At 46.6% G+C, this 24,809-nt stretch overlaps 1 protein-coding gene across 1 annotated transcript in view; it reads left to right on the top strand.

Annotated features, from left to right (window-relative positions):
* Positions 1-24,809, top strand: part of NOS1 (nitric oxide synthase 1) — a 207,583-nt gene that overhangs the window by 109,365 nt on the left and 73,409 nt on the right. The window contains exons 5-6 of the mRNA XM_054527663.2: positions 20,901-21,029; positions 23,104-23,249. Coding sequence (XP_054383638.1) covers positions 20,901-21,029; positions 23,104-23,249 — 275 coding nt within the window. The remainder of the gene's footprint in view (positions 1-20,900; positions 21,030-23,103; positions 23,250-24,809) is intronic.

Here is a 24,809-nt window from a genome sequence, read left to right as displayed (position 1 = left end):
CTTCTCGACCCCCTCCCAGGTGGGAAGCTGAGGGGAGGGAAGCTAAATCCTAAACTGTGTCATGATGGAAATCAGCTACCATGGCTGGAGAGCTTGGGAGGCCGAGGCCAGGAGTGCTAATCCTCGGATGTGGAGCTTGACTTTGTTTTTGTGTGGTTTGGTATTGTTTGTGAGCTTGCCATTTTTCACATTTTAATTCTGTTTCTACTGGGAAAGGCATTCACATGGTTCCAAATTTAAAAGATACAAAAGATACATGGTAGCTGGTCATAGTACCTCATGCCTGTAACCCCAGCATTTTGGGAGGCCAAGGTGGAGGATAGCTTGAGGTCCAGAGTTCAAGACCAGCCTGACCAACATGATGAAACTCCATCTCTACAAAAAATACAAAAATTAGCCTGGCATGGTGGCGGGCGCCTGTAGTCCCAGCTACTCAGGAGGCTGAGGCAGGAGAATGGCGTGAACCTGGGAGGCGGAACTTGCAGTGAGCCAAGATTGCACCACTGCACTCCAGCCTGGGCGACAGTGCAAGACTCCGTCTCAAAAAAAAAAAAAAAAAAAAAAAGGAAAAAAAAAAAAAAAAAGACGACCAGCCTGGGCTACATAGCGAGACCCTATCTCTATTAAAAAAAAAAAAAAAAAAATTTTTAATTAGTGGAGCGTAATGGCATATACCTGTAGTTCCTAGCTACTCAGGCGACTGAGGCAGGAGGATCACTTGAGGACAGGAGTTCAACGCTGCAGTGAGCTGTGATATAGCACCTCTGCACTCTAGCCTGAGTGACAGAGTGAGACCCTGTCTCTAAAAAAATATTGAAATAAATAAGCAAAAAGATATATGATGAAAAGCTCTATCTGTTCCTAATCCCAGTCACATAATTTTCCTCCCCAGAGTCAAGCAATATTAATGGTTTTTGTGTGTGTTCTTTTAGCCGTGCTTTATGCATTGACAAACACACACATTATTTTTGAATATTTTTACACAAATAAGAGCACATACACATGTTGTTTTATATATTGCTTTTTCACTTATTAACATATCTTAGAGATTAGTCCCCATTAGTGGGTAAAGAGGATCTTGGTTCCTTTTTTATAGCCATATAATATTTCATTGTGTGATCCTCCTGTAATTCATTGTATCAGTCCTTCATAATGAGCCATTGTCAATATTTTGCTATGACAGTGCCGTAATGAGTGACCTTGTGCCCATACCCTATTTGGCACATGGGCAGGCTTATCAATAGAATAAGTTCCTAAAGGCCAGGCATGGCGGCTCACGCCTGTAATCCAACACTTTGGAAGGCCGAGGCAGGAGGATCACTTGAGCCCAGGAGTTTGAGACCAGCCTGGGCAACATGGCAAAACCCTATCTCTAAAAAAAATACCAAAAATTAGCTGGACATGGTGGCACATGCCCATTGTCCCAGCTACCCTGGAGACTGAGGTGGGAGAATCACCTGAGCCTGGAAGGTCAAGGCTGTAGTGAGCTGTGATTGTATTACTGCACCACTGCACCCTAGCCTGGGCAACAGAGCGAGACCCTGTCTCAAAAAAACAAAATAGAATAAATTCCTAGAAGTGGAATTGTTGGGCCAAAATTCACGTACATTTGTGATTTTGGTGGTACTTGCCATAGTGGTTGGATCAATCTTACCAGCTAACTAGGAGACTGACTGTTTCTTCACAGCCTCGCCAACTCCATCTGTTATCCAACTTTTTAGTCTCTGCCAATCTGTTCAGATGTGTTTTGACAGCTAAGTCAATATCATTTCCAAAGAGTGGCTAGATTTGGCTGAAGATCAGCAGCGCCTTTGTCTCACCTGTCCAGTAAGCTGATGGACCAGGCCAGGGCAACCCTAGGGAATCGTGTGAATTTCACACCCATCCTCCGCATTGCAGTGAAGTCGGAGTGACCGGTGGGAGGTCGAAACATGGGGGTGGCCTAGGTGACTCAGCAAGTGATGACCTGCTTCATTTTCCTGATGCTTGGCCTACAGATGGCAGCTTTCACTGCCAGCGCATCTAAACAAGGCCTCAAAGTTCTCTACACAACTTCAGCGGGGAGGATGAGACATTCTAGAACCTTGGTGGCAACCGCTTTCCTTAGCCGCTGATGGCTGGCCAGGAAGATAAGGACATCAGGGATTCTGCAGTAGGTCAGACCCATGGTCCCACTAGCTGAATGTCCCTCAAGCAGTGATATCTGGAAATGTTTGGTGGAAAAGCACAACTGTAGACTTTTATTATGTTGTCCTCAAAAATCAAGACCACACGGAAGCATTAGGAAACTATTCTCCATTCATGATTAAATGAACAAATATGGTTTAAAGCTCTTCTATATTTTCTTTCTTAATTGAAAACAAAGAGGTATGGCCATCATATGAGCCCTCACAAGAGAAAGAAAGACAGCAAGAGGCAGCCTCGGGCCAGATCTAGCCTGCAGACCTGATTTGTTAGGTCTATACCGTATTGTATTAAGAGATAATTTATAGTTATATTTTAAATGTATTGCCAATGTTTCAAATTTTTACATAAATATATCTACAGCTTCTCTTTAAAATTTACATAATCTATGGCCAGGCGCAGTGGCTCACACCTGTAATCTCAGCACTTTGGGAGGCCAAGGGGGGCAAATCATGAGGTCAGGAGTTCAAGACCAGCCTGACCAACATGGTGAAACCCCGTCTCTACTAAAAATACAAAAATTAGCTGGGCATGGTGGTGGGTGCCTGTAATCCCAGCTACTCAGGAGGCTGAGGAAGGAGAATCACTTGAACCCAGGAGGCAGAGGTTGCAGTCAGCCAAGATTGCACTACTGCACTCTAGCCTGGGTGACAGAACAAGACTCCGTCTCAAAAAAAAAAAAAAAATTACATAATGTGACCACATTGCGCCTATACTCTATTTTTTTTTTTTTTTTTTTTTTTTTTTGGAGACAGGTCTTGCTCTGTCTCCCAGGCCAAGGTACGGTGTGGCACCATCATAGCTTACTCACTGCAACCTCAATCTCCTAGACTTAAGAGATCCTCCCATCTCAGCCTCCCGAGTAACTAGGACTACAGGCTGGTGCCACCAGACCTGGCTAATTTTTTATATTTTTTTGTAGAAACAGGATCTTGCTATGTTGCCCAGGCTGGTCTCGAACTCCTAGTTCAAGCAATCCTCCCTTCTCAGCCTCCCAAAGTGCTGGGATTATAGGTGTGAGTCAGTGCAGCCAACCATATTCTTATGGGGCAACAATCTGCATAGACTGAATACCAGCTGCCCCCTCTAGACAGGATGTGGCTTTCTAGTTGGCCACAAACCTCACCACTCGGTATTGTCTCCCTCTTATTAAGGCCAGTGTCCATTGTCATTTATAATAGCATTAGTGCTTTCGATTTCTTATACTAGGAGGAAAGTTAAATCTTTTTGTATCCATGTCTTTATTATTATTATTATTATTTATTGTGAGACAGAGTCTCTGGTGCTATCTCTGCTCACTGCAACCTCCGTCTCCTGGGTTCAAGCAATCCTCCCCCCTCAGCTTCCCGAGTAGCTGGAATTACAGGTGTGTGCCACCACACTCGGGTAATTTTTACATTTTTTGGAGATGGGGTTTCACCATCTTGGCCAGGCTGGTCTCGAACTCCTGGCTTCAGGTGATCCACCTGCCTCAGCCTCCCAAAGTGCTCAGATTACAGGTATGAGCCACTGTACCTGGGCCCATGCCATTTTTATAAGTGGCAGGTAGAGATGGACCAAGAGGTTCATGTTTTAAGAAAGATTTTTTTGGCTGGGTGCATTGGCTCACACCTGTAATCCCAGCACTCTAGGAGGCCAAGGCAGGTGGATCGCTTGAGCCTAGGAATTTAAGACCAGCCTGGGCAACATGGCAAAACCCCATCTCTACAAAAAAGTATAAACTATTAATTGGGCCTGGTGGCATGCACCTGTAGTCCCAGCTACTTGGGAGGTTAAGGCGGGAGTATCGCTTGAGCCAGGGAAGTTGAGGCTACAGTGAGCCGTGATAGTGCCACTGCACTCCAGCCTGGGTGACAGAGCAAAAAACTGTCTCAAAAAAAAAAAAAAAAAAAAAAGCACCTAAGAACATTCTTCATTTCTACACACACAAAAGTCTTTCTTTTTTAATATGCAACTAAGTGTCCTGTTTTGAAGTTACCCAGCCTTCTTTACTGATTTAGCTTACCCACCTACCACCTCTAGGTATCCGTTTGTAATTCCTGGTCGGCAGTAACCCTTGAGATCTCGATTTGAAGGAAGAAGCAGGGGATACCTTGACCCTGTGAGAAAGACACTGAAAGTCAATGCAGAAATCTGAGCAATGGCAGACTCTGGTCATTTCCTTGCACACTGCCCACCTTAGTTAGACAATGCCAACTTGCAAAGCATAACTTTGGTCTTCAAGCCTGAGGAGTGGAGCTCAACATTGAGAACAGGGCCTCAGGGTTTTGAAGATCAGATAAGCGTTTGCCTAAAACAACATGGAAAAAGGCATTATAGTAAAAGGAATGTGGGGCCGGGCGCGGTGGCTCATGCTTGTAATCCCAGCACTTTGGGAGGCCAAGGTGGGAAGATCCCCTGAGGTCAGGAGTTTGAGACCAGCCTGGCCAACATGGCGAAACTCCATCTCTACTAAAAATACAAAAATTAGCCAGGCATGATGGTAGGCACCTGTAATCTCAGTTACTCAGGAGGCTGAGGTGGGAGAATTGCTTGAACCTGGGAGGTGGAGGTTGCAGTGAGCTCAGATCACGCCACTGCACTCCAGTCTGGGCGACAGAGCAAGACTCTATCTGAAAAAAAAAAAAAAAAAAAAAAAGGAATGGTTGTGGCGGATAACACTGCTTTTTTTTCTTGCTGAGGATCATTATTAGTTCTCTGAGGTTGTCTTTGGTGCTAACAACACCTGAGACACATGCTGAGTTTTGACATCATCCTAAAGGCGGTTATCGTAATCATCATCTTAAGTGAAAAGCTACCCTAGATAAATAACATGAGGACCTACCTGCTGTTGGGCCATTCTCCCTGCACAAACTCAGCACTGGAAGAAGGACCGCTAGCCTTTGCACGATGTGACGATGAAAGGACAGGAAGATATATGGAGAGCTTGCCTCAAGGCCTCTGCTAATATAGAAATTCCGTTTGCTTGGAGAAGGCAAGGACTTTGAGGGTGCTGGAGAAAGGGGGTAAGACTGAATCTTCCAAGGTGAAGTAAGTCGGCCGAGCAGTTTTAGCCTAGAGAGTTCCTGGGAGCATGACTGATAGACCAGCAGAGCTCGGGATTTACGTTCGTCTTTGCCCACCATCAAATCCTTAATGTAGGATTTGACCCAAAAAGATTTAAAACCACGGGCCAGGCCAGGCAAGGTGGTTCTCGACTGTAATCCCAGCACTTTGGGAGGCTGAGGTGGGCAGATCACCTGAGGTCGGGAGTTCGAAACCAGGGTGGCCAACATGGTGAAACTCCGTCTCTACTAAAAATATGAAAATGAGCCCAGGTGTGAGGGCGCACACCTGTAGTCCTAGCTACTCAGGAGGCTGAGGCACAAGAATTGCTTGAGCCTGGGAGTTGGAGGTTTCAATGAGCCAAGATTGCACCACTGCACTCCAGCCTAGGCAAGAGAAGGAGACTCCGCCTCAGGTTAAAAAAAAAAAAAAAAAAAAAAAAGTCACAGCCCTGCGAAATCATCCTGGCTCTGTTGTCTGAGATTCAATTTTCCAAATGCCTCTCAGAAATAGAGCTGTCAGGAGGCAGAGACCCTAGCGCTTGGATGTATTTGAGTCCCAGCTCCAGCGCAAAGGAAACAGCCCTATTACTGCCTGCTACACATCTCCATAGGCACAGGCTTCAGAAATGCTTCCCAGGGTGAGCAAATTAATAGAAAATGCAGTATTCTTCTTTCCATCCTGAAAGATGATCTCTTAACCTCGCCTCTACCTGCTCAAAGCCACTGTACCTGGAGCTCCTGGAATCAGCTTTTTTTTTTTTTGAGACGGAGTCTCCCTCAGTCCCCCAGGCTAGAGTGCAATGGCACGATCTCCGCTCACTGCAAGTTCTGCCTCCTGGATTCACGCCATTCTCCTGCCTCAGCCTCCCAAGTAGCTGGGACTACAGGTGCCCACCACCACGCCCGGCTAATTTTTTTTTGTATTTTTAGTAGAGACGGGGTTTCACCATGTTAGCAAGGATGGTCTCGATCTCCTGACTTCGTGATCCACCCGCCTCGGCCTCCCAAAGTGCTGGGATTACAGGCGTGAGCCACCGTGCCCAGCCGGAATCAGCTTCTATCCTTCCAGTTGTAACCCACATTTACGGCTTGTTTAAGCATCCACAGGGGGCCTAGCATTATTAATGTCACAAAGAGGAACCCACCCACTACCTGCAATCCTGAGTCAGGAAGGGATAGGTGGGGGTTGAGAAGCAGCTGGGCAAGGCAGCAAAGCAACTGCCAAGGACTGGGCAAAAGGCAGTAGAATGCAATTGAAGCAGGACGGATGCAGGTTAGACATGAGGAAGAACTTCCTGACACAGAAGACTGTAAGTTCCTGGAGGAAATAGTGAGGTCTGACTCCTTGGGAATCCCAGAAGGGATCCCCACCCTCTTCGATGCTCTTATTTGTCTAGATTCAAAGAAAATCAGCCCTAGAGCCATCTTCTTTTAAGTCCATCTCGGGAGGCTGAGGCATTAATCTTTATCTAGCAGTCATTTCTCTTGCCAACAGTCTGGGTCACTGTGGGTGGGGCCAGTGAGACGAGTCACCAGTCACAGAGTGCGTTGTATGACTTTGTGACCCTCATCTTCACCACCCCCTTGCAAATTGCATCTGGCCTGGGATAGTAGATAGAACAAATCAGTTCATCTGCCACCATTCACTTGATAGCCTGCTGTGTGCATAGTTCTGGGGTAGACGCAAAGCTGAGCAAACACAGACCTCCCTGCCCTTGAGACCCTCACGGATGTGTGTGGGGAGAGACTCACATAAGGTTCAATTAGTGCTGAAATAAAGAGGAACACAAAATGCTTTGGGAACATAGTTACCTCAGCAAGTAGGTACCAGGGAAGGTTTACCCTAAGAAGTGACACCTGGTCTGGGTTTTGAAGCTCAGGTAGAAGTTTGCCTAAAAGAAAATGGAAAAAGGCATTACAGTCAAGGGAATGGTTGTGGCTGTTATGTTGCTTTTTATTTTTTTCGCTAAGGATCATTATTAGTTCTCTGAGGTTGCCTTTGGTGCTAACACCACCTGAGACACATGTTGAGTTTTTTTCTTTTTTTTTTTTGAGATGGAGTCTCGCTCTGTCGCCCAGGCTGGAGTGCAGTGGCCTGATCTCGGCTCACTGCAAGCTCCACCTCCCAGGTTCACGCCATTCTCCTGCCTCAGCCTCCCCAGCAGCTGGGACTACAGGCGCACACCGCCACGCCCGGCTAATTTTTTGTATTTTTAGCAGAGATGGGGTTTCACTGAGTTAGCCAGGATGGTCTCAATCTCCTGACCTTGTGATCCACCCGCCTCAGCCTCCCAAAGTGCTGGGATTACAGGCGTGAACACAGGTTGAGTTTTGACATCATCCTAAAGGCTCTTATAATAATCGTCTTAAGTAAAAAGCTACCCTAGATAAACAACATGAGGACCTGCTGTTGGGCCATCCTCCCTGCACAAACTCAGGATTCAAATCAAGCCCTTCTTGCCTTCCTTTCTTATTAAGCATCGTTTCCCTTGCCTGTCTGGTTTGCCTTCCTAAGAGAGGAGGGGTAGAACCGTGCCCTGTTTGGGGATGGAACATCTATTTTCAGATACCAATTAAGCATCAATCAAACCCTTAGTACGAGATTCGAGTGGGGACAGGGCCGGACCTGGGGAAGTGGTGGTTCCGTTTGGGGTTCTCTCCTCTTTTCCATCCTTCCCACTGCCCTTGCCCCTCCCTCCAGCCTCTGGCTGGTAAAGGCGATCAGACAGAGAGATGACTGTTACATCGAAATCCCACTCCCCAAGCTCAGCCGCCTCAGGATCATGGCATTTCTCACCCCTGGGGACACAGGGCTTGCTAGCTGCTTTCAAAATGTCAAAATCTGTTGAGAAGATTTTCCCTATTTCCAGGTAAACGACAGCACCCCCCAGCTTCTCTAGAGAGCTCTAAATTATGAGAAAGGTGGGGGACAGGCTTGCGGGCCATTTTTTTCCCAATCTTTAGGGGATCCAAGGTCACCAGGATGACACCAACTGGCCTGCTATTGCTGGCCTTGCTGAAAACCAAAAGGGTGTAGCCAGCCCCAGCTGGCCTGGATCTGAGTGAAGGCAAACCAGTAAAATGCTCTGCCTCTTGGAGACAACCCAGCATGCTCACCGGGAAGCCTTCTAAATCAGCCCTGACTCATTGTATGGTAATGATATCAGGATAAAAATAACAGTAACAATGGCCCAGCGAGGTGGCTCACACCTGTAATCCCGACACTTTGGGAGGCCGATGAAGGTGGATCACTTGAGATCAGGAGTTCGAGACCAGCCTGGCCAATATGGTGAAACCCTGCCTCTACTAAAAATACAAAAATTAGCTGGGCTTGGTGGCGTGCGCCTGTAGTCCCAGGAGGCTGAGGCAGGGGAATTGCTTGAACCCAGGAGGCGGAGGTTGCGTTGAGCCGAGATCGCACCACTGCACTCCAGCCTGGGCATTGGAGTGAGACCCTATCTCAAAAAAATAAAAAATAAAAAAATAGTAACAGTGATAATAATATCACGGTGCAGGTGTGTAGCCATTTTAACCCTTGGACTCACGAGCCCACAGCACTGAGGCCAGGAGTCCAGCACCTAGCTGGTGACCTTAGTCAGACAACTAATTATTAATAGCATCTGTGCTGAGCCTCCCTTTCCTGTTAGGGGCTAATAGGCTCATCAAATTGTGGGGAGGATGAAATGAGATAACGTATGAGATAATGATATGTCAACCATAACAACGGGACCTAATGTATTTATTGAGTAATATCAGGTACTGTGCTAAGCACTTTAGGTCCATGGTCTCACTGAACCACCAGCTCAACCCAATGAAATATTGTGATTGTCTCCATTTTACAGATGACGAAACTGAGAATCACAGAGGGTTTTGTGGCTCAACGAGGGTCACATAACCAGTAAGTGATGGAGATGGGATTTGAACCCAGGCCATGGAGCCCTGAGCCCACTCTACAGGGCCTGGCACAGAATAAATGCTCAAAAATGTTGGGGTCATTACCGTTGTTCTTATTTGGCTAAATAATATATTGCTAATTTGAGGAAGATAAGAAGCACTGTGCCCATTTTACAGATGAAACCCTTGTGGCCCACGGGTGACCCAAAGCCCAAAGTGACCACCCATTGAGTCATGGCAAGGCTGCATCTCTTCCCCTTTATGACCACATCGTCATCTTTGTCACTCATTGAAATCAATGGGACAGATGTGATTTATGCCTCCTGGGGGCCGGGCTGTGGAAACACAGAGAAAAGAGCAGGAGGGCCTTGAGTGGAAAGAGGGGAACTTTGAGAGCCTGGATTCCAAGCCCAGCTCTATTGCTTGTTTTTCATTAATTTGGGGATAGCCACGTCAGCTCTCACAGCCTCTACTTTCTGATCTGAAGAATGGGTTACCATGAGGATTCAATGAGCCCATGGATGTGCAGTGGCCTAGCCCAGGTCAGGCACCAAATAGGCATTTACTGAATGTTACTCAAAATGAAATGAAGGCCAGGTGTGGCTCATGCCTGTAATTCCAGCACTTTGGGAGGCCAAGGCAGGTGGAACACTTTAGGTCGGGAATTTGAGACCAGCCTGGCCAACATGGTGAAACCCTGTTTCTACTAAAAATACAAAAAATATTAGCCAGGTGTGGTGGCACACACTTGTAATCCCAGCTACTTGCGAGGCTGAGGCAGGAGGATTGCTTGAACCTGGAGACGGAGGTTGCAGTGAGCCAAGATGGTGCCACTACACTCCAGCCTGGGTGATAGAGGGAGACTCCGTCTCAAAAGAAATGAAATTGAGTATGATCACTGCCCTGGAGCAGTTCACAGCCGAGCCATCCCCTCTTCTCATTTAATATGCACCTCAACTTCTGAAAACTTCTACTTTCAAGACAAACTACAGATGGAGATACACATAGTAGTCATCATATTGTGATATTTGAGGTTTCATAGACTCATGCACAGATGTTACCCACAGAGCTCCCTTGGCTGGCTTTGGCAGAGTCCATTGGCTCCCTTGAGGCTGACATCTCAGGGTGCTTCTTGATTACTCCCTTCCCTAAGTCTCTCTCGAAGCATTTGAGAAACCTCTTGCATTTTGAGATTAATTTCCCTCTGTAGGAGGATGCCCCAAATCCCTAGTCCTAAGCTGCGGTCCAACTCATTTTTGCCCCTACTTCAATTAGGTCAGGTATCCCTTGCCTTGGTCTAGATACCCAAGTTGGATTTTCCCAAAAGCATCTTCAGTGCTCCACTTCTTAGGGTGATCCAGCATTCCCAGGGTGCCCTCAAACCAGCAGACCCCCCATCAAGATGCTTTCTAGGGATATATACTGAACAGAGTCTCTCTCCATCCCAGAGGCATCTTCCTTCCTTCCACCCTAGGCATTGCCTGCTCAGTGACTCCCGGGTCTTTATAGGTCACTGAGCCAAGAGGCCAGCAACCAAGCTTGCTGTCCTGGGTGGTCAGAGGCAGGGTGGAGCCAGGAAGTGGTGCGTGAATTGACTGGTGTTTGGGTTCAGCCCTGCTGGAATTTCCACATATTTTGCTAACTGTTTGTTTTAAGAGTGAGTATATTCAATGCAGGCTGTCCTGACTGTTGTCCAGGTCTGACAATGACACTGTGGTTCACAATCAGTGACACCACTCTGCATGCTCCTTCGCTGCGTCACCCCATATTGAAATGCTTTTCCCAAAAAGGGCAAGTTGGGTCAAAGTCATTTTTCTTCCTCTCTGTAAATTGGTATCAGTTGCCAAAACCAACCCCCCACCAAACAGAGGCTCTCACAGGTCAACAGCCCCAGCCTACTTCCATTTCCCGAGGTTCCCAGGATTTTCTAAGATACAAGGGGCCAAAACATACACATGAAACTTGTTGTGCATTTTCAATATTTGCATTTAGCAAATTAAGGCTTTCAACAAACAAACACAGTACAATGCAGTATCATAGGGCAGGCCACGAGATAATTACGGGATTGATGTTAAGACTAATTCCTAATGTATATATACATTCTGGTCTGATAATGGGACCAAGCTGAAAGTTGCCCAGTAACATCTGGCTATACTGTGATATCACTGCAATTGGGAGAAAGCTTAAAAAATTCAGATTTGATGCCCCTTGGTCCTCCAGAGGTCTCCACTATCACCCTGAATCCTTAACTGGGATGAGTCTGACTCCCAAGCACCCCCTTTCTTAATCACCCTCTACAGACTGTTGAATTACAGAAGAGAGAGAGAGGCAGAGTAAGCAATGTCAAGTTTCTTTTTTATTTTTTTGGAGACAGAGTCTCACTCAGTTGCCTAGGCTGGAGTGCAGTGGTGCGATCTCGGCTCACTGCAAGCTCCGCCTCCTGGGTTCAAGCCAGTCTCCTGCCTCAGCCTCCCGAGTAGCTGGGACTACAGGTGCCCACCACCACGCCCAGCTAATTTTTTTGTATTTTTAGTAGAGACAGGGTTTTACCGTGTTAGCCAGGATGGTCTCGATCTGACCTCATGATCCGCCCACCTCGGTCTCCCAAAGTGCTGGGACTACAGGCACCCACCACCACACCTGGCTAATTTTTTTTTGTATTTTTAGTAGAGACGGGGTTTTACCGTGTTAGCCAGGATGGTCTCGATCTCCTGACCTCATGATCTGCCCACCTTGGCCTCCCAAAGTGCTGGGATTACAGGCATGAGCCACCGCGCCCGGCTAGCAATGTCAAGTTTCTATGGAGTTATCTTAAGGAACGAATCACTTTAGACATAGTGCTTTGAATACACTAAAGGAAATTATATTCCAAAGTACTAAATACACTTGGTTAAGTTCTATACATAGCAATTTTTTAATTATACGGATAAGTGGGTACCTTCTGGTTTTGTGAGTCTGTGGGCCTGGACCCTGAGCTGCCCCAGCTTGTAACCGGGTTATGCTTGCTGCCCGGGAGAGATGGTACCCACGGGTGGGTGCGGTGCCGCCCAGGGCTGCAGCAGAGGGCACAGTGTGTGGCGTCTGGCCCCTGGTATGAATGGCCCTCTGCCCAGCTCAGCCCCAGTGTGCTGCCCTCATTTCAGGACAAGCCAAACAGGGCAGGTTGCTGCAGGCCTCTAATAGAGGAGCTGTCACTGGTGCCGATAGCATAAGAATAAGAAGGGACTTGCTTTGTACAAGTTTAGGCCTTAGCTCTTAGATTAGTTTACTAGGGCTGCTGTAATAAAACACCACCAACTGGGTGGCTTAAACAGCAGAATGGATTACCTCACAGTTCTGGAGGCCAGAAATACAAAATCAAGGTGTTGGCAGTGCTGATTCCTTCCGAGGGCTGGGAGGGAGAAGCTGACCCAGTCCTCCCTGCTTGGCTTGTAGGTGGCTGTCTTCATGTTCACATGGCGCTGTCCCTGTGAGCACATCTGCCTTCAAATTTCTCTTTTCTCTAAGGACACCAGCCCTACTGGATCAGGACCCATGCTAATGACCTCATTTTTAACTTGATTTCCTCTGTAAAGGCCCTAACTCCAAAGAAAGCCATATTCTGAGGCAGTTTAGGACATCAACATATGAATTTGATGGGGATGGGGAGGGAAGACATGGTTCAGCCCATGATATAGGGGTCCCCAAACCCCAGGCCACAGACCAGTACTGGCCTGTTAGGAGCTGGGCTGCACGGCAGGAGGTGAGCGGCGGGCGAGCAAGTGAAGCTTCATCTGTATTTACAGCTACCCGCCATCGCTCGCATTACCGCCTGAGCTCTGCCTCCTGTCAGATCAGTGGCGGCATTAGATTCTCATAGGAGCCCGAACCGTACTGTGAGCTGCACATGCGAGGGATCTAGGCTGCCTGCGCTTATGAGAATCTAATGCCTGATGATCTGTCACTGTCTCCCATCTCCCCCAGATGGGACCATCTAGTTGCAGAAAACAAGCTCAGTGCTCCCACTGATTCTACATTCTGGTGAGTTGTGTAATGATTTCATCGTATATTATAATATAATAATAATAGAAATAGTGTACACGATCAATGTAATGCCCTTGAATCGTCCTGAACACGCCCCCCGACCACCAGTCCATGGAAAAATTGTCTTCCACAAAACCGATCCCTGGTGCCAAAAAGGTTGAGGACTGCTGCCATAATAGCTCCTAAGATGTTGTATGTCTTGGAGGTGCCTGCCTGCCTCCCTTGGTGTAGCTGTCAGTCCTGGTTTCACTGTGAGGCTCGTGACAGTGACAGCCACTACTGGGGAAGGGCAGGTGCTTGGCCTCTATGTCTAGGTGTTCTGAGTTCTGGTGCTGAGTTTCTGTCTTCTTGCCTAAAAAATCTCCCTCCGTCCACCGCCCAGCACACCTGCTTCTTACTTCCTAGCATCTGCTAAAAAGCCCGCCATCCAGCCAGGTGCAGTGGCTCATGCCTGTAATCCCAGCACTTTGGGAGGCCAAGGCAGGTGGATACCTGAGGTTGGGAGCTCGAGATCAGCCCAACCAACATGAAGAAACCCCGTCTCTACTAAAAATACAAAAATTAGCCAGGCGTGGTAGCACATGTCTGTAATCCCAGCTACTCAGGAGGCTGAGGCAGGAGAATCGCTTGAACCCAGGAGGCGGAGGTTGCAGTGAGCTGAGATCACTCCGTTGCACTCCAGCCTAGGCAACAAGAGCAAAACTCCATCTCAAAAAAAAAAAAAAAAAAAAAAAAAAAAGAGCCCACCCTCTTTCCACTTACCCGATCCATGTTGACTTTATCCTTTGCCCCAATCCTCTCCTACCCAGAGACTCTCAGTTCCACTTCCGGAGCCCCCAACCTTCAGTTCCCAGCTTCCAGTCCTGCGGCCCTTGCAGCTGCATTCCAACCCCATGGCCACTCCTGGCCTCATTGCACCATCCTCCTCTTGGGTCTCTCTGCCTTGACCCTCTCCCTCCTGCAATCCTTGCAATCATGTCTTTCCTAAAACCTAGCTGAGATAAGATCACTCACTCAGGCAGGCAGCTTCAGGGCTCGTGATTCTCTATGAAATCAAGGCCAGCATCCTTGGCTTAGCATTTAAGGAACTCTACAGTGTTGAAACTTTTTAGACCTTGTGTTAGTTTGCTCGGGTTTTAATCACAAAGGACCATTGCCTGGGTGGCTTAGACAACAGAAATTTACAGCTCACAGTTCTGGGGGTTGGAAGTCCAAGATCACGGTGCCAGCATAGTCAGGTTCTGGAGAGGGCTCTCTTGTCAGCTTGCAGACATCTGCCTTCTCTGTGTCCTCACATGGCAGACAAAGAGAAAGAGCTCTCTCTTCCTTTTCATATGAGGCCACCAATCCTATCAGATTAGGGCCCCAGCCTTATGACCTTGTTTAACCTTCATTATCTCCTAAAAGTTCTATCTCCCAACAAAATCACATGGGGGTAGGGGATGGGGGTTAGGGCTTTGTATTAGTCAGGGTTCTCTAGAGGGACAGAATTAATAGGATAGATGTATATATAAAGAAGAGTTTATTAAGGAGTCTTAACTCACACGAACACAAGGTGAGGTCCCACAATAGGCCATCTACAAGCTGAGGAGCAAGGAAGCCAGCCCAAGTCCCAAAGCTAAAGAATTTGGAGTCTGATGTTCAAGCGCAGGAAGCATCCAGCACGGGAGAAAGATGTAGGTTCGGAGGCTAAGCCAGTCTGGTCTTTTTACATTCTTCTGGTGCTTTTATTCTTCTGGCTGTGCTGGCAGCTGATTAGATTGTGCCCACCCACACTGAGGGTGGGTCTGCCTTTCCCAGTCCACTGACTCAAATGTTAGTGTCCTTTGGCAACACCCTCACGGACATACCCAGGGACAATACTTTGCATTCTTCAATCCAATCAAGTTGACACTCAATATTAACTATCACAGGCTTCAAATAAATTTGGAGGAAGGACAGAATGCAGTCTCATGCAGATCTCATATGTTTATTGAACATGTACTGTGTGCTGGGCACTGTTTCAGGGATAGAACAAACTGAACAGTGGGTAGGCAGAAAACAAGTATTATCTAAATGCCTATATAGGTATATGTAAATCTATATCTACAAGATATGGAAATGTAGATATGCACATACATGTCCAGGTACATATATGCTCATGATGACTACCAGTAGTGTTAAGTGCTATGGGGAAAACAAAGCATGGAAAGGGTGATTGGAGGCAGAGAATGACAAGGAGGTGACACTGCTTTAAAGAATGATCACAGCCGGCACAGTGGCTCACATGCGTAATCCTAGCACTTTGGGAGGCTGAGGTGGGCAGATCACCTGAGGTCAGTAGTTCGAGACCAGCCTGGCCAACATGGTGAAACCTCGTCTCTACTAAAAAAAAAAAAATAGGAAAATTAGCCAGGCATGGTGGTGCATGCCTATAATCCCAGCTACTCAGGAGGCTGAGGCAGGAGAATCACTTAACCCAGGAGATGGAGGTTGCAGTGAGCCAAGATCACACCACTGCACTTCAGCCTGGGCGACAGAGTGAGACTCCGTCTCAAAAAAATAATAATAATAATAATGTTCAGGAAAGATCTCTAACGTGACGGCATTTGAGCAAACTCAGTGATCGGGGTCAGCCACTGGAATTCAACCCTTTACATCAGGCATCTACAAACCTTTTATCTAAAGGACAAGATAAATATTTTTGGCTTTGTGGGCCACATGGCCTTGGACTCTATCAGAATACCAGCCAGCTCTGACATTGTCATGTCAAAGCTGCCACATGCTCTATGGACACAAATGAGCCCCAATGAAATTTTATTTATGGATACTAACATTTGAACATCATATAACTTTCTTGTGTCACAAAATATTCTCCTTTTGATTTTTGCATTCAATAATCCAAAAATGGAAAAAATCCTTCTTAGCTCAGGAGCTGTACAAAAACAGACAGTGGGCCACGCCGTCTGCAGATCTCTGCTTTAGAAGAAGCAGCTGTAAGATGCTTTTCCCAGTTGTGGGATGAGAGTCATTCAGTGGCTGCTGAGTCCTAGAATACTAGTCCCCAAAATATAGTAGGTGCTCAATATGCACTTGTTGAAGGGGAGAAAGAAGGGAGAAAAGGAGGGAGGGGAAAAGGAATCAGAGCTTCAGCAGTCCTTGGAAGTGGCCTTCTCAGCTCCGGAGCCCAGGCTGACATGACCGCACCTCCCTGCCTCCTTTTGAGCCTGGCTGCAGGACCATTTCCTTTCATTCCTTCAGGGCCTCTGCAAGCTTCCTAGGCAAAGAGGTGTTGACAAGGCTATGAAAATGCCCATGAGCTCATGGCCTCCTTTGCACACTTAGGGGTGGGTGTCCCAGGGGTCCACAAAGAGCGAGCCAATGTCTCCTCCCACCTAAAAGCTTCCGTTGTCCCCACCACAGACATAAAGCCAGAAAAGGATGTATGTAGCCACAGCCCAAAGCCCCACTTGTGCCCTGTGCCCAACATAATAACTCACAAGTGCTGCTAATCTGCATTTTGACCAGGAGAACTTTGGTGCCCACTCAGAGAAGTCATTTGCATCCTGCATGCAGGGCCCCTGACTGCTATATTAATCTCCCCGTTTCTCCCCTCCTGAGTCATCTAATATTGCTGCTGGCTAATTAAAACATCAAAGCGCCAAGTACAACAGCCCTGCCAGAAGCCTCCTAATGCGTGGTTTCAAGTGTGCAATCCAGTGAAACCCAGGGCGGAGGGTGGCGCGGCTCGCACTCGGGCAGCCAATTACTTGACTCTTAACGACCACCCCTCGAACATGTGGGACCTCCACAGATGTTCTCTTTTATTAGTCCTGTTATCTCGCTCCTCCCCCTCCCTGGTGATGAAGACTGTCGGCTGCTGCCCACAGGCCACACCCTGCTCCTCCTCCTCATGCCTAGCCCCCCACCCTCTGAGTCCTGAGCCCAGACCTGATGTCATCACCACATCTGTCATCGCCGCCCTGGGATTTCAGCTGCTCCTCAGCCTCTACAGTGTTCACATGGGTGGCCGAGAGGGTTTCTAAACTGGCTGAGTGAAACTGGGTGTGTAGGGAGAATGGCTGGGGTGCCTTCCTCTGGGCAAGGTAGGATTATTTATTTTTTTTCTCAATGATACAGGTTGTCGGCACAATCAGAGGGATGTGTTTACTACAAAGCCCTGCCCAGATGTGACTTTCATCACCTCCAAGACTCCTCCTGGAAGACACAGGAGGGGAGACAGGATCCCAAAGAAGTGTTTAGAGTGCCTGGCCAGGCCTTCGAACAAAGTGGGGTTGTTTGTATACAACTTCCTAGGGAAACATGGGCACAGACTAGAAAGTATAAATGAGGAACAAAGGAAAGAACTCATCCAAACCTTTATCATGCTCCCAGTGTGGTAGTGTAGTAGTAATACTTGCAGAAGTAATAATAATAGTAATACAAGTAATAATAGTAATACAAGTAATAATACAAGTAATAATAGTAATACAAGTAATAATACAAGTAGTAATAATAATACAAGTAATAATAATACAAGTAACAATATACAAATAATACAAGTAATAATACTTGCAGAAGTATGGCAGTACTACAAGTAATACTTATACTTCTAATACTGTAAATTGGGCTAGTAGTCACATAATAATAACATTTATAATAATAAGTAATGGCTAACATTTAGGGGGTGACTATGATCATCCAAGTAAGAGATGACTTGGTCAGGGTGCTGGCCAGCGGAAGGGGAGAGGAGTGAATGGATTCTAGAGCTAGTTAAAAAGCTAAAATGGGGGAGAGTCAGTGATGAGTTGGGTGTGGGAGATAGAGAAGAGGCTGATGACTAAGATAGCTCCCACCTGTGGCTTGTCCTGCACAGGTGGTTGGTAGCGCCCGGCACTGAGGAGGGCCAGATCTGGTCAGGGCGGGGAGATGTGGAAGATTATGAATCCTAGCACCTTCCATGTGTTCCCTGTGCTGCCACAGCCTGCACTCTTCCGGAGCAGTCTTTAACAGTGGCACACTCTTCCCCACCTCCTGTTCCCCAGGCTCCAACATGGCGCCATGAGTGCTTTAACACAGAACTCTTATTCCACTGGCTGCAAAGGTGGCCATCATAGTTCTCTTAACTCAGGACCTCTGCATGATCTGTTCTCTCTGCCTGTAAGACCTTGCTTCCTCTTCCTTGCCTGGCTAGCACGTACTCATCTTCTGGTCTTGACCTAGAAGTTAGATGTGTCTTCTATGTGCTCCCACCTCCCCTGTGCTGCCCAGGTCCCATGTAATGGCATCCATTGTGCTAAATCGATTGCAATGGCTCATTCCATTTTCATCACCCCTTACAGGACTGTGACTCCATGGGAGCAGAGATCACATCCATCTAGTTTGTCACTATAGTCTTGGTCTCTGCTGCCTCACCTGGCACATAGGAACGGCTCAATAAACATGTGTTACATGAATGAATTATTCCTAATGGTCAGGATGCAGGATAGTCAAGCTGTTAAGGGCATGGTTTGGGAGCCAGACTGCCTGGATTGGACTCCTTTCTTCAGCTTATTAGCTCTACGATCTTGGGCAACTTAACCTCTCTGTGCCTCAGTTTCGTAATCTGTAAAATGGAGATAATAAGGTTGTTGCTTGGCACATAATAAGTGCTCATTTAATGTTAGTTTTCAACATTAGTCCTTCGCAGTTCTCTGTGACTTCTATCCTGGACTTTGATCCAGCCCATTTGATCATAATTCACAGCTACCCTCACCAGCCTGAGCTCCTCCAAGCCAGTGAGATGGGTGCCCTGCCTCCTTTCTGATTTTATCTCCTTACACTTGCCCTCATGCATACACTCCAGCCATACTCAACCTCCTTGCTGGTCCTTTGAACTTAACAAGCTCATTCCCACATCAGTGCCTTTGCACTTGCCCTTCTCCCCTCCACTTAGTTACAGTCACCTCCTCATTTTCTATTCTTATCATCACCTGGAATTATACTGACCCTATATTAGTTTACTTACTATTTATCTCCACCTCTACCGCGTAACACTCCAGAGGGCAAGGTCCCTGTCTGTCTTCTTCACTGCTGAATCCCCAGCGCCTATTTATTGAGCATGTATTATAATAGTGCTCAATAAATACTAGTTGAATGTATGAATGCCCTGCCTCAAGGTCACTGTGCACTGATGTACTCTTTGCATGAGTGTCACTTAACATTGGCTCATCATCTCCCTGATCTGGCTTGGCTTTCGCATCAGGGTGCACCTGCTGCCCCTCCCTTAGAGTTACTAAGTGACCAATGTGTGCCTGATGCATGTGTGTGCCTGTGCCCAGGCAGGTAGACAATAACCCAGGAGCATCCAAGACAGATGTGATCCTAGGCCAGGCACGATGGCTCACACCTGTAATCCCAACACTTTGGGAGGCTGAGGCAGGAGGATTACTTGAGTCTAGGAGTTCAAGACCAGCCTGGGCAACATAGTGAGACCCCTGTCTCTACAAAATATATAAAAAATTAGCTGGGCATGGTGGCATGCACCTGTAGTCCCAGCTACTTGGGAGGGTGAGGTGGAAGGATCACTTGAGTCTAGGAGGTCAGGGCTACAGTGAGCTATGATTGCACCACTGCACTCCAGCCTATGTGACAGAGCAAGACCCTGCTCAAAAAAAAAAAGACAGATGTAATCCTTATCAGTGAGATCTAAAATGAATGGGCCAACACTGGTCAGCCTGAGACTTATCCCCCCTCACCTACTGGCCAAATCATTTGCAGAGTGAAGACAAATGGGGGACTAAAGGTCCCCATAAAGAGGCTCTTCCATGGTTTCTTTCCATGTAGGTGTTCAAGACAGAGGGGATGGTAAGTGCAAAGGCCCTGAGGCAGGAACAAGCCTGGAAGTTTTAAAAGTCAGAAACTGGAAATTTGGGGACAATATTCTTTGCTTCAAATTGTTTCAACTTATTTTATTTTATTTTATTTCGTTATGATTTTTCTGAGATGGAGTCTCGTTCTGTCTCCCAGGCTGGAGTGCAGTGGTGCGATCTTAGCTCACTGCAGCCTCTGCCTCTCGGGTTCAAGCGATTCTCCTGCCTCAGCCTCCCAAGTAGCTGAGATTACAGCTGAGATTAGCGCTACCACACCCGGCTAATTTTTGTATTTTTTAATGGAGACAAAGTTTCACCAAGTTGGCCAGGCTGATCTCGAACTTCTGATCTCAAGTGATCCGCCCACCTCGGGCTCCCAGAGTGCTGGGATTACAGGTGTGAGCCACTGTGCCTGGCCCAAAATTTTTCAGTTTAAATCTTTCTGTTTTCTCAGTACTCGCCAGAAATGGTGAGTTTGGACTGTCACAGAAAGGCCTAGAAATCCAAGTAAGTCGACCCAGCTTTAGGTTTGATTCCTCAGTGCTGGGGGCTATTGTCATTCAAAGAGGCTGATGGTGTCCTTTCAGTCATGTATTCATTCAACAAATATTCACTGAGTCCTTCCTCGGTGTGTCAGACCCTGTTGAACCAGAGAGACCACCTTTGAGTTCCTGACCCCTCTCCCCAGAGCAGAACCCTAGAGGCTTTTCCATGGTGTTTCTTTCCATGTAGGTGGGGAAATCAGGTTCCCAGGAACCTTGTACATGTCAAGCAGGGAGGGCTGGATCTTACTCTGGATGTAGACAGTTGGTGATTCAAGGCAGATCCCAGGAAGCACAATGGCTCTCCCAGCCTCTGTGGAGACAATGTTACAGTCCACTCAAGGCCCCGCCTCATCTTCCACCTTCATTCTCTTCTGCAGCCCCCTGCCTCAGGAAAACAGTCCCCCACAAAGAATGGCAGCCCCTCCAAGTGTCCACGCTTCCTCAAGGTCAAGAACTGGGAGACTGACGTGGTTCTCACTGACACCCTCCACCTTAAGAGCACATTGGTAAGTATCCCAGCAGGGTGTAGATGAGAGGGTGGCAGCTTCATCACTATCCACATTTGGAGTCGGATAAGTCTTTGTTGTGGGGGCTGTCCTCTGTTGTAGGGTGTTGAGCACCACCCCTGACCCATACCCCCTAGATGTCAGTACGCCCCCTTCCAGGTTGTGACAACCAAAAATGTTTCTGACAGAGCAGGAGCACTGCCATCTTGGGCAAACACTGCCATTTTAAGTTCCAGCTCCCTTTCTAACCTCATGTATTTCAAGGAAATCACCTCCCTTCTAACAACAAGCAGCCAGAAAAAGCAGATAGTAAAACACAGATAAGACAGCTCGGGCACACAGGGAGGGGGGAAAGTCTCTTGGGTAACCACCAAACTTCACACTCATACAATGGGCTCCAGTAAAACAGTGAGCCTTAATAAGCATATTCCTTTCCCTTTAGATGCACTAAGATAGGGAAGCTAAAAGCAGACTTGCGGGGTATGCCTGCAGCTGCAGGAAAATGTATGGGAACAGACACAAAAACTCTCCCTCCCAGATAAGCAAGACAAACAGACACAGAAACATTCCAAGCTTGTGCTAAGCTCTACCACCCTAAACCCTTAAATACTCTTAGTCTGTAAAAAAGAGTGCTCCTCTTTAGGACAAACACCTAACGGATGTGGGGCTTAAAACCTAGACGATGAGTTGATAGGTGCCCACCATGGCACATGTATACCTATGTAAGAAACCTGCACGTTCTGCACATGTATCCCAGAACTTAAAGAAAAAAAAATAAAGAGTGCTCCTAACCTAACTTGGCCAGAAGCCCCTCTCAGGTTTATTCTTTAAAATAAACGTGTCTCTGATTGTTAAGCCACTTTTCGTGTTTCTTTCTTCTGTCTTCAACTCTTACAGTCTCCAAGACATTACCTAACATTCCCTGGGCAAGAAATTTACCCCATTTGAGAACCACTGGTGAATTCTCACTCTCTTATGTAAATGCTTTTTATTTGTGAACCCAGTACACAAAAGAATCTAAGGAGAGTTGCTGCTTGTGAATACCATCTCTGTCTCTCACAGTCTGACCACTGGTGGAGTATTAAACAAACCCTTCCTTGATTTCACAGTGTGTCCTTGATATTTTTATTTCATATTTTTAATAGCCAACGAACCACTATATTGCTTTAAATTTTTGTTGAACCTGGGCCTCTTGGAGGAATGGTATCTGCAAGCTATTACAATGTAACAAATTGCCTGAAACTTAGTGGTTGAAAACAACTATTAAAACTATGTATTATTTTTCAAAAGTCTACGGATTGGCTGGGTAGATCAGTGATCTGGTCCAGACTCTGTTGATTTTGATGAGGCTTTCTCATGCATCTGTAGTTACATCTGAGGGGTCAACTAAGGTCACGGTGGTCTAGGATGGTCCTGGCTGAGATAACTCAGCCTTGTTCCATGTGGTTTCTCCTCTTCCAGCAAGCTAGCTTGGGCTTGTTCACATGTAGTTGCAGGGTTCTAAGAGAATGAGCAGAAACATGCAAGAACTCTTGAGGCCTAGACTCAGAATTGTCACAGGGTCATTTCTGCCACATCCTAAGGGTCAAAACCAGCCCAGAGTCAAGGGGTTCAAGGATAGGCTCCACTTCTTCATGGAGAATTGCTGTAAAGCCACATCGCAAAGGGTGTGAATAGAGGGAGGGGAAAAATTAGGGTCCTATTTTGCAATCAGTCTATCATAGATGCATTCAAATGAGTTACTGTAGCCACTCTATTAGTTCCTCCTTGATCATCATGCAAAATCTAAAAATATTTCAGATTTTAGTACCAATGATTCTGATTCCTAGTCAAAAAGCTTCTGTTCCCAAGATGAGTAGAGCAAATACTTTAGGAACCTTAAAATGCTGCTTATTGTTCCTTAACATGACCATGACCATATCCAGCAAGGATTTGAAGCTGGTACTTGAGAAACTGCCTCTGGGAATTAAGGGCCAGATAAACTCAACTATGAATATGAGATCCAAGCCCACAGCCTAACACCTGCCACTCTTGGGTAAAACCAAGCAATAGTCCAAATCTCTTGATCTTCCAGGAAACAGGATGCACTGAGTACATCTGCATGGGCTCCATCATGCTTCCTTCTCAGCATACACGGAGGCCTGAAGACGTCCGCACAAGAGAACAGCTCTTCCCTCTTGCCAAAGAGTTTATTGATCAATACTATTCATCAATTAAAAGGCAAGTGTGTGTCAATTCTGGGGAGCCCGAGGTAAGTTATCGAATGCTGGAGACAAAGATGTCAGCCCCAACTTTGCAAACCAAGGCCAAAGCACAAGGCCTCTGCCATACACAGAGGCTTAAAACTGGCTACCCACAGGTCACATCTGTTCCCCAGAAGTGCTTTTGTTTCACCTGCAAAGGGTTGCTTATAATTTGAAAGATTTCAAGCAATTCCATGCCTAGATACATACCCTAGAGAAATTCTCATACCTGTTCACAAGAAACCGTCAGTAAGAATGTTCACTGAAACATTGTTTATAGCAGGAAAAAATTAAAGAACCAACAAGAGACCAGGCGCAGTGGCTCACGCCTGTAATCCCAGCACTTTGGGAGACCGAGGCGGGCAGATTGCTTAAGCCCAAGAATTCAAGACCAGCCTGGCCAAAATGGTGAAACCTTACCTCTACTAAAAATACAAAAATTAGCAGGGCATGCTGGTGCACGCCTATAATCCTAGCTACTTGGGAGGCTGAGGCATGAGAATCACTTGAACCCAGGAGGTGGAGGTTGCAGTGAACCAAGATCACACCACTGCACTCCAGCCTGGGCGAACAGAGCGAGACTCCATCTCAAAAAAAAAATAAAAGAAAAAGAAAAAGAAAGAAACCACATAAACACCATCAGCAGGAGAATGGGTAAGTTATGGCATATTCCAGTGATGGAATACTATACAACCGTAAAAATCAAAGGGATTAGCGCTCTGCATGTTAATGGAATTGAAGTTCATGTTCATAGCTAACTCTGAGCAAAAGAAATGACAAATTGTAAAAGGATACATCTAGTATAGCACCATTTGTATGAATTTTTTTTTATTGATTTATTTTTTTGAGACAGAGTCTTGCTCTGTCACCCAGGCTGGAGTGCAGTGGCATGATGTTGGCTCACTGCAACCTCTGCCTCCCAGACTCAAGCGATTCTCTGCCTCAGCCTCCTGGGTAGCTGGGATTACAGGCACGCGCCACCACACCCAGCTAATTTTTGTATTTTTTGTAGAGGCAGAGTTTTGCCATGTTGGCCAGGCTGGTCTTGAATTCCTAGCCTCAAGTGACCCACCCTCCTCGGCCTCCCAAAGTGCTGGGATTACAGGTGTGAGCCACCATACCCAGCCTATATGAATGCTTTAAACATGCAGAATGACATTATACATGGTTGAAAGAAAGATATACATGTGGCAAAGATATAAACAAGTGTATGAGAATGGTAAATGCCAGGTTCAAGATAGCAGTCACTTCTGGGGAGAAAATGGGCTACAGTGGGGAAGTATTCCCCAAGAAACTATTGTAGTATTTTTTAGGCTTGGGACATGGGAGTTTATTATATTATCCTGTATACCTTTTTGTAAACCAAAAATTTTTCTGACTTTCTAAAATTGAAGTCATTGCCAACATTTAAAAATTATAAGAGTTCTCTTTAAAACTCAGATTTCCAGTTTCTCTGGAAAGATTTAGCAGTCCTGGGCCCCCACTCCTGTCAGGTGACAACTGACAGGAGTGGAGTCATGGCTGCCCCCTTTGGACA

The sequence above is a fragment of the Pongo abelii genome, chromosome 10 (assembly GCF_028885655.2).
Source record: "Pongo abelii isolate AG06213 chromosome 10, NHGRI_mPonAbe1-v2.0_pri, whole genome shotgun sequence".
NCBI lineage: Eukaryota > Metazoa > Chordata > Mammalia > Primates > Hominidae > Pongo > Pongo abelii.
The sequence above is the reverse complement of the archived record's forward strand: the minus strand, read 5'-3'. Positions and strand labels throughout refer to the sequence as shown.